We start from the raw sequence: 10,000 nt of genomic DNA on the forward strand, positions 1-10,000 counted from the left end.
CTCAGATGATGATGATCTGGCTGGAAGGGTCAGTAGTAGCTACTCTGATCTGTGTGTGTGTGTGTGTGTGTGTGAGACAGGCTGAGAGATGATCTCATTAAACTAACGTGACTAATTGTTAATTAATTAGAGTCATTACGCTACGTCTCGTTAGGGATTGGTGCATTTTACTGAGTCACTGCACTGCCTCTCTACCTCATCGCACTTATTTGCTGTACTATTTTGCTAATTTTATTGGATCGCTTCGAAACGTACGAGTCAGGAACCAAAGTCCACATTTCCGTGCAGAAAGTTCCTGGTGTTCAGAGTCGGGTTACGCAGCTGCTTAACCCTTTAACAGACCCACAATGAAATAATTGTGGAAAAATAATATTTCTGTTAATTCATATTAATTGAATCACATTCAACAACAATTACAACATTTACGAATTTTGATTGTAATCCTTTCCTAATGCTTAGATACGAAATTCCAATCAAATATCTTCAGGTATTTAGTCTTTAACACACTAGACAGGACGAGATTATGACTATAAGAATACAGAAGGGTTACGTGGATTTTCTGAGCTCTGCGTACAGATTATTAAAATCACCTGCGTGTAGTTCACACCTCGGAGGTTTCCAGATGTTTTGAGTAGAAGCGGCTGAGACGGAGTTTTTCAGTAGCGTCTACACCACCGCCTTTAAACAAAAACACCAAATACCTGAATAGAAAATATGGACTGACGAAGAAACTAGCCTTTGTTTGTTTTGTTTGTATGTAATACGATATAGCATTAAAGCATGAGATTTAAAAATTAGAAATAAAAACACTAATATGATGATGTATGAATGACAAGATGGCGAGTGTTGAAGTAATAAATCTAACAGGAGTCTCGTATATCACTAATATATCGCTGCATGAATAGAGCTCGCTGTAATGATCTCATTAATCACCGGCTTCCACACTCACTCATTATTCAGCAGCACAGAGAATAGCACTTGATCCAGCGCAGCCTGTTCTTTTACATTTTATTTATTTATATAGGGCTCTGACAGGTACTGATGAGCAGCAGCTCAATCGCGGTCATGAGATACTAAACTGAGGTACTCTTACGTTTCCATAGTGCGCTGAATTAGTACCTTAGTACTCTTACGTTTCCATAGTGCGCTGAATTAGTACCTTAGTACTCTTACGTTTCCATAGTGCGCTGAATTAGTACCTTAGTACTCTTACGTTTCCATAGTGCGCTGAATCAGAACAGTACTTTAGTACTCTTACGTTTCCATAGTGCGCTGAATTAGTACCTTAGTACTCTTACGTTTCCATAGTGCGCTGAATTAGTACCTTAGTACTCTTACGTTTCCATAGTGCTATGAATCAGTACAGTACTTTAGTACTCTTACGTTTCCATAGTGCGCTGAATCAGTACAGTACTTTAGTACTCTTACGTTTCCATAGTGTGCTGAATTAGTACAGTACTTTAGTACTCTTACGTTTCCATAGTGCGCTGAATTAGTACAGTACTTTAGTACTCTTACGTTTCCATAGTGCGCTGAATTAGTACAGTACTTTAGTACTCTTACGTTTCCATAGTGCGCTGAATTAGTACAGTACTTTAGTACTCTTACGTTTCCATAGTGCGCTGAATTAGTACAGTACTTTAGTACTCTTACGTTTCCATAGTGCGCTGAATTAGTACCTTAGTACTCTTACGTTTCCACAGTGCGCTGAATTAGTACAGTACTTTAGTACTCTTACGTTTCCATAGTGCACTGAATTAGTACCTTAGTACTCTTGCGTTTCCATAGTGCGCTGAATTAGTACCTTAGTACTCTTGCGTTTCCATAGTGCGCTGAATCAGTACCTTAGTACTCTTGCGTTTCCATAGTGTGCTGAATCAGTACCTTAGTACTCTTGCGTTTCCATAGTGCGCTGAATCAGTACCTTAGTACTCTTGCGTTTCCATAGTGCGCTGAATCAGTACCTTAGTACTCTTGCGTTTCCATAGTGCGCTGAATTAGTACCTTAGTACTCTTGCGTTTCCATAGTGCGCTGAATCAGTACCTTAGTACTCTTACGTTTCCATAGTGCACTGAATTAGTACCTTAGTACTCTTGCGTTTCCATAGTGCGCTGAATTAGTACCTTAGTACTCTTGCGTTTCCATAGTGCGGTCCTTCAGTGCACTGCTGTGGTATGGATGGGTTTAGTGTTTCTCAGAGAGAGTGAGAGACTATTTATATTCCTGAGTGGGTTCATGATGGAGAGTGAAAAGAGAGAGAGAGAGAGAAAGAGTGTGTCTATCTCTGGTGTGTGTGTGTGTGTGTGTGTGTGTGTGTGTGTGTGTGTGTGTGTGTGTGGGAGGTGAGGGGGTGGTGAACGGCTGAGTCACGCTTCAGCTTTAAGTCCTGAGAACGAGGAGCCAAGGGATTGTGTGTGTGTGTGTGTGTGTGTGTGTGAATCTCATCTTCTTCAGCCTGGAAATCACAAATTGACAAATGATGGGAAAAAATTCCAACACAAACGAAACTAAAACGCAGCACCACCTCAGCAGCACTCGATCCTCAGTGCACTTCACTAGTGCACAGCTCTGTCCTGTGACGCTCTAAACCCCACGCCGCTCTGCCTCACCTTCGGTTCATCCGCGTTAGAGTTAATTAGTTTAGCTCCGAATTAACAGAGTTTAGTGTTAGAATTAACCTCGTGAGTATCTCGCTAACCTGCCTTAGTAGAATGTTCTAGTACACCACCTGCATTACGTTATTACTTTACCTTAATAAAGCATTCTAGCGTATTGAGTTCAGTACTTCGTTAATATTTTAGTTTATTACCTTAGCTCTGACCGCAGCTTCCTAGCAAGCTGGGATATGCGAAAAACTAATCTAATCTAATCTAATCTAATCTAGTTTGTTGTTTTAATAGAATGATTTAATGTTTTTTTACCTTTTTAGTGCAATACCAGAGTACCTTACCTTATTACTTTGATCTAATACACTACGATTAGTACTTTAGCACACTATTATTTCAGTGCATTACTTTAGTATGTCTCCTTAATAGAAGGCTCTAGCTTGCTACATGATCCGGCCAAAAGTATGTGGACACCCGAGTATTGAAAATCATTGGCATTAATATGGAGCTGTTCCCTCCTGTGTTTGCTGTTATAATGAGCTCCACTCTTCTGGGAAGCTTTCCACTAGATGTTGGAGCGTGGCTGTGGGGATTTGTGTTCATTCAGCTACAAGAGCATTAGTGAGGTCAGGCGCTGATGCTGGGTAAGGAGTCTCCAGTTCCAGTTCATCCCAAAGGTGTTCAGTGGGGTTGAGGTCAGGGCTCTGTGCAGGACACTCAAGTTCTTCCACTCCAACCTTCACACACCATGTCTTCATGGAGCTCGCTTTGTGCACAGGCGCGTTGTCATGCTGGAACAGGTTTGAGTCTCTTAGATCCAGTGAAGGGAAACTGTAAAGCTACAGCACACAGAGACGTTCTATACAAGTGTGTGCTTCCTGCTTTGTGTTAACAGTGTAGGAGAAGAAGCACATATGAGTGTGATGGTCAGGGGTGCACATACTTTTCTTTTCGTGTCTTTTACTACCTCTGTACTATTTTAGTGCATTACCATAGTGTTTTGCTGTAGGAGAATGTTCTAGTACGGTAACTTTAATGCTTTGGTACACTATTTTATTGAATTATTATAGTGCATTGCCTTAGTATAAAGTCCAGGTACACTACAGTTTGTACCTGGGTATTAATTTATTACATTACCTTAGTGAGATACCTTTAATAGAATGCTTTAGCACGCTGTCTTAAGTACCTTGGTATTAGTTTGATGCATTCATATGTTGCCTTGAGAGAATAACTTAATGCTCTAGTACAAGTGTACTACTTTCATACTTTGCAATAGTAGAATTCCATAGTACACTGTTTTCTTTCCCTTGGTACAGAAATATAGCTAATATTTTCTCTACTGTTGTGATTAACAGTACTATTCATGTTTTTCCTTCTTGGTCACCATTTCACATGCTATTGAGGTTAACTAGCTAGCTCTGACATTCCTAACTAGCACTGTTAGCAATAAACTAAGTGTTTAGCAGCCACCACAAACCTTTCCTAATTTCCGTGACATTCCATGACTAGTCACTAGCCAAGCTAATAGTTTATCAGGACAGCTGCGAGTTATCGATTAGCTATCACAGTGTCCCACTGAGCAGCATGGACCTGAGAATGTGCACTGTTTTGCGTAATATGCTAGTCTCACACACACTGATCGATTATGTGTGATTTTCAGAAATGGCAAAGACGATTCTTCCTTCTCTATGAACACGGACTCCTGCGCTACGCTCTCGATGAGATGGTGAGTAAGTGTGTGTGTGTGTGTGTGTGTATCAGGATCCAACAGTTTATTATATGTGTACAGTGATTTGTAAGGCATTAGTGTTAGGATTAGTGTGTGTTGTACACTGTTACACAGCAGGAGTGTAGATTACCACCGCTTCCTCTACAACAGCTAATACCTCAGCTAATGTTGACAGAGCTAGCGGCAGTGTGTGACCAGGGGTCATGAACTTGACTTTTGGACCTTCACGTGTTTTATGGTGCCTTTCTGTGAAATGTATTGATCTGTGTGTGTGTGTGTGTGTGTGTGTGTGTGTGTGTGTGTGTGTATTTAAGGTCTGAAGTTTGTCGTGTGTAAACAGTAGAAGTTCAGGTGCAACTCAGTCCCACAGTCTCTCTCTCCCTGTCTCTCTCTGTCTGTCTCTCTGTCTCAGTGTCTCTCTCTCTCTCTCTCTCTCTCTCTCTGTGTCTCTGTCTCTCTCTCTCTGTCTCTCTCTGTCTGTCTCTCTGTCTCAGTCTCTCTCTCTGTCTCTGTCTCTCCCTTTCTCTCTCTCTCTGTCTCTCTGTTCCTCTCTCCCTCTCTCTCTCTCTCTCTGTCCCCCTCTCTCTCTCTCTCTCTCTCTTACAGCACTAACAGTGCACACTACAGAATTAGTAGTCATCAGTGTGTACATATGTATCATCTACATCACAACTACCCGCTTTTATCAGACAAGATTCTATAACTTTAGCTAATTGGCTTAATAACTTCAGTAATTTAACTTTAGGACTTTTACAAAACTGGATATAGTAGCTAGTAACATTATTTAGTAACTTGAGTAACATTATTAATGTAAGAAGCTAGTTTAAATAACTGTAACAACAAACCAGATTCTGTATCTTCACCATGCTGGCCTTAATAACTAATAACTAATACCAAACAGTTTTTTGCAACTTTATTAACTTAGTAAACTAGCTTTAATAACTTTAGTAACGTTATTTACTCAGTAATCTGGGTTGTACAGCGTTAGTAACTTTACACAGCTGGCTTTAGTAAATTTTTGTAAATTTATTAACCTCACAGACTTTACTAACTTCAACTTAATAATTGTAGTATATTTACTAATTTATCAATCTGACTGATAGTAATTCTAGTAACTTTGACAAGCTGGCTTTAGTAACTTTAGGAACTTTAAAAAGCTGTTTGTTTGGTAACTATAGTAACTTTAGTAACTTTACTGAGCTGACTTTAATAGCTTTAGGAGCTTTAGACAAATAGTGTTCATTGTAATGCAGGTCAGGTTTCCCTCATTGCTGTTTAAACTGCACTCACTCAGGGTTAGTTTATATATAATAGTACTCCGTGTGAGAGTGTGTGTGTGTGTGTGTGTAAGAGTGCATGGGTGTGTGTGTGTGTGTGTGTGTGTGAGAGTGTGTGTGAGAGAGAGAGAGACCGCATGGGTGTGTGAGACAGGGAAAGAGTAATTATACAGTGTGTACATATTTGCTGTGAGATATGACGGATATAGGGCAGCACATCACTGAACTTTACCCCACACACACACACACACACACACACACACACACACACACACCACTCTTTCATAATTTCATTAATAGTGCACTAGAGACACGGGTGTGTGTTCCATCAGTTATCACACACTAATAATAAGTGAGCTTGTATTGTTCAGCTGTGTGAGAAATCCTCACGTGACACTGAAATCTGTCGGAAATGTCCTGTTTATTTTTTTATTAGATTCTACGTATTTCATTCAAACATTTCTAACACACCCTGTGAAGTGTTTTTATTGTTTTTATTATTATTATTATTATTAATGATTCAGAACACAGAGAACTGGAGTGATACGAGCTCAGATTAAACACTTCTCTCTCCTGCACTTCACAGTTGTTGTTGTTGTCTCTCAGACTTCTTTCTGCTTTGTGCTGCTCAGTTATTGTTGTTGTGGTTCTGCTCGGCGGATTTGAGTGTGTGTGTGTGTGTGTGTGTGTGTGTGCGTGTTATTTTTAGCCGTGCGGTCATGTGTAAAAAGAGATTACAGTGTTGGGCTCAGACTGAGACCTTACTGTCCAGAAGCACAACTATTTGCATTCTCAGAATATTTACACAGACCCTCATGTTTACACAAAACGTTTTGTGTATTGAAATGAAATTCTGTACATTATTCTGTACATTATTTATCTCTACGCAAGCAGCATCACTTGCAGCGCTTTTCATGTTGATTCTGTCTCCAGATTTATCTTTTTAATAAGAAGAAAGAACATTTTTGTGTCTTTTTGTGTGTCCTTGTTGTCTTCCATGATCAAGTTCACTATCAGTAGTTATCAGTACACTTTTCTGAAAAATTACTCCATCATACCTGTAAGTTTTCTGGATTTGAAGATGGAGATTCAATTAATTGTAATATTTAGTAAAAATTTTCCTCATTTTTTTAGCCAAAACAAATTTATTTGGCTATTTTTAAACAAAACAAATCACAACATTTAGATAAATTATCATGTCTTGACGTTTTAAAAAAAACAACAACAAAAAACTATGATCTAAAATTTACCACCAGCGCTATTTGTGTGTATTTCCTGTTTGTTTTTGTATATTAGTGTAATTAGAGTTTTGTGGAGAAATTAGAGATGGCACTGTTTCGTTTCCTGAAGAGTCGTAATGAAAGCAGCTCGTTATAAGGCCAAAGACTGTGAAGGTAATGCAGCTGGAACGTTCATGTGGAATTCCTGGTATTTGGTACACAAGCAGCAGCTAATATAACGACTTTTAATCTAGCTAGCAATAACCTCCTTTAGTAACTTTAACTAACTAGCAGGTCAGTATGGTTTTATTCTGAAACACCGTCACTCTCAGTGACTCCAGCTCCATATAACACTGTTCCTTTAGCTGAACTTGCAGATATTTATTTATTAATTTTAATAATTTTATCACAATGTACACAGTTTCACTTGTTGTATCAGAGTGAGCTGAAACATGTCAGTAACCTTCAGTAGCTTCCATCTGGAAAGTGGTGTTGTATCTGGGCAGATGTTTAGTAGCTGTTAAGCTGAAAGTGAGGAAGCAGGACATCTCATGTTCTCCGTTTCATATCCTCGCGTAGTGAGAACATTCCTCCCAGGAGTGAGCCTCACTTCTCACAAAATCTTTTTTTTTTTTTTGAGGTGTTTAAATAAATGTTAAATAAAAACACAACCCCAATCACTGAACATGCCGTTTCCAGCTGAGGCTTTTTTCAGTGACAGCAGAGGCCCTCTGTCTTTATCACCCTTAGGGAATTTGATCATAATATTACTATAATTATGTGTGACAGCAGCAGTGTTTGCGTTTCGTCATGTACGAGCATGTCTTTGATTCGGTTTAAGCCGCAGCAGCTTGCATGAAAAAAACCCTGATGGGTTTAATACAGATCTCATTAACACAGCGATGTTGGCTGATAAATAACCTCAGCTTGGACCTGAAGCGTTCCGTCAGTGGGAAAGTTCAGGAATACAGCAAGCACTCCGGCTCTAATGCAGAATAACCAGAATATTATTATACACATTTACACAATGAGTCTGATCTCTGAAGAGTTGGATTAGATTCATAAAGAATTAGAATCTGATCTGATGGTCCTTATTTTGGACGGATATGAAGAGGCATTGCATCTATCACCTCTCGAATTCCAGTATAATGACCGGCTGTTACGCGGCCGAGCGACAGTGTGTCATTAACATACAGCGTTTTTGACGTAGGTGTTTTTGTTGCCAAGGTGATGTGGACTGTGTGTCACCTACAAGCCTTTTATAAACAACAGCTGTACAATCACTTCAAACCTCTATCCCAGTATTTTCACTTCGGGTAGGAGGAGAACGTTGATTTCTTCTTCTTCTTGCTAATCATGAAGCTCTATTAAAGATTAGATTAAAGGTCTTTAACCTGTGAAAGGAGCGCAGGTTTGGTGTAATGTATAGTATTTAAAAGTGTTGACCCTTTCCTAATGTAAATTCTGCTGCAGTTCTTATTTTGTTAGAAAAATTCACATCAAATGAGGTAGAAACACAGAAACACATGGTGTGTGTGTGTGTGTGTGTGTGCGCGCACTAGTGTGTGGTATGTGATTTGGCATAAACTTCGCAGAGGCCCAGTAGAATGCAGAACACTGGCAAAGTGTGTGTGTGTGTGTGTGTGTGTGTGTGGGTGAGTGTGTGTGTGTGTGTGTGTGTGTGTGTGGGTGAGTGTGTGTGTGATTTTCTTTGGCTCTGCATGTTGTACGTTGGCAGAGTGTGTATGTGTGAGGAGTGTGTGGGTGAGTGTGTGGGTGCTGAAAGCGTCAGTTGGAGCTCCACAGGCTGTGTGTGTGTGTGTGTGTGTGCGCGAGTGTGCGCGAGTGTGTGTGAGTGTGTGTGTGTGTGTGTGTGTGTGTGCGGAGGGGGTGGGGGTTGAAAGCTTTTGAGATTTTCTCTCTTTGCTTTTACAGATAATAGACTGGAGTCACAGTCAAGGGCTCTTATGCAAGAAGCTATTCAGCTGTTTGTGTGTGTATGTGTGTGTGTGCGTGTGTGTGTGTGTGTGTGTGTGGGTGTGGGTTTTTAGCACTGTTTGTGAGGACTAGAAGTCCCTAAAATGATGGGAATAGATAGCTGCATTTCTACTGCAGGAACCATCTCAGGAACTCTAGGCTAGAGGAATTTTTGTCCTTGAATCCCTTTCAGTTTCTGCTCCAGAGTCGGTTCCTCTCCCCAGACGAGGAATGCAGGGTGGAGCTTGCTGTATGGACCATCACTGATTGGTCAGAAAGACTAACCTACTCACCCTGCATTTTAAAAATATGTTTATAGTTAATGATAAATTACTAAATCTGGTTTTATATCTGAAGCTGTGCGTCAGAGAATAGTGTTTTTCATGAGAGTGTGTTTTTTTTATGTGTTTCTTGTGGCTCGCTATTTGCAGAAAAACTGGCGTGATTGGCGTGAGTAAAATTGTGCTTTGTCTAAAACCAAAAGTTATAAAAGGACAAGATTAATGTAAAAATCATATTCACACACAGAGCAAAAACAATAAATAACAACTTCAGTGTTGACATTCTGTATTAGCCACACAGTGCGTGGCTCTCCTAATGACATAGTGGGAACATTTAGCTGGTTCCCATAATAATTTTTGAACTTAGGATCCCAGAGCAGCACTGAGGATCCTAGAGCAGCACTGAGGATCCTAGAGCAGCACTGAGGATCACAGAGCAGCACTGAGGATCCTAGAGCCACACTGACTATCATAGAGCAGGACTCAGGATCCTAGAGCCCCACTGACTATCATAGAGCATCACTGAGGATCCTAGAGCAGCACTGAGGATCCTAGAGCAGCACTGAGGATCACAGAGCAGCACTGAGGATCCTAGAGCAGCACTGAGGATCATAGAGCTGTATTGAGCGGTCATACAGTTTTACTGAGGATTTTGTAGCCACACCAATGATCCTAGAGCTTTAATGAGGATCCTCAGATACTAGAACTAGAACTGAGGATTCTAGAGCAGCACTGATGATCCTAGAGCCACACTGAGGATTCTAGAGCCACACTGAGGATTCTAGAGCCACACTGAGGATCCTAGACAAGCACTGAAGTTTGTAGAACCATGCTGTAGAGCCATGCTGAGGATTCTAGAGCAGCACTGAGGGTCCTAGAGCAACACTGAGGATTCTAGAGCAGCACTGA

General features: G+C 40.4%; 1 protein-coding gene across 8 annotated transcripts in view; it reads left to right on the top strand.

Annotated features, from left to right (window-relative positions):
• Positions 1–10,000, top strand: part of si:ch73-103b11.2 (trichohyalin) — an 82,220-nt gene that overhangs the window by 11,582 nt on the left and 60,638 nt on the right. For all 8 annotated transcript variants that reach the window (XM_053235732.1, XM_053235742.1, XM_053235729.1 and 5 more), the window contains one exon: positions 4,268–4,333. In XM_053235732.1, the coding sequence (XP_053091707.1) occupies positions 4,268–4,333 (66 nt within the window). The remainder of the gene's footprint in view (positions 1–4,267; positions 4,334–10,000) is intronic.

Source organism: Pangasianodon hypophthalmus, chromosome 1 (genome assembly GCF_027358585.1).
Source record: "Pangasianodon hypophthalmus isolate fPanHyp1 chromosome 1, fPanHyp1.pri, whole genome shotgun sequence".
NCBI classification, from domain to species: domain Eukaryota; kingdom Metazoa; phylum Chordata; class Actinopteri; order Siluriformes; family Pangasiidae; genus Pangasianodon; species Pangasianodon hypophthalmus.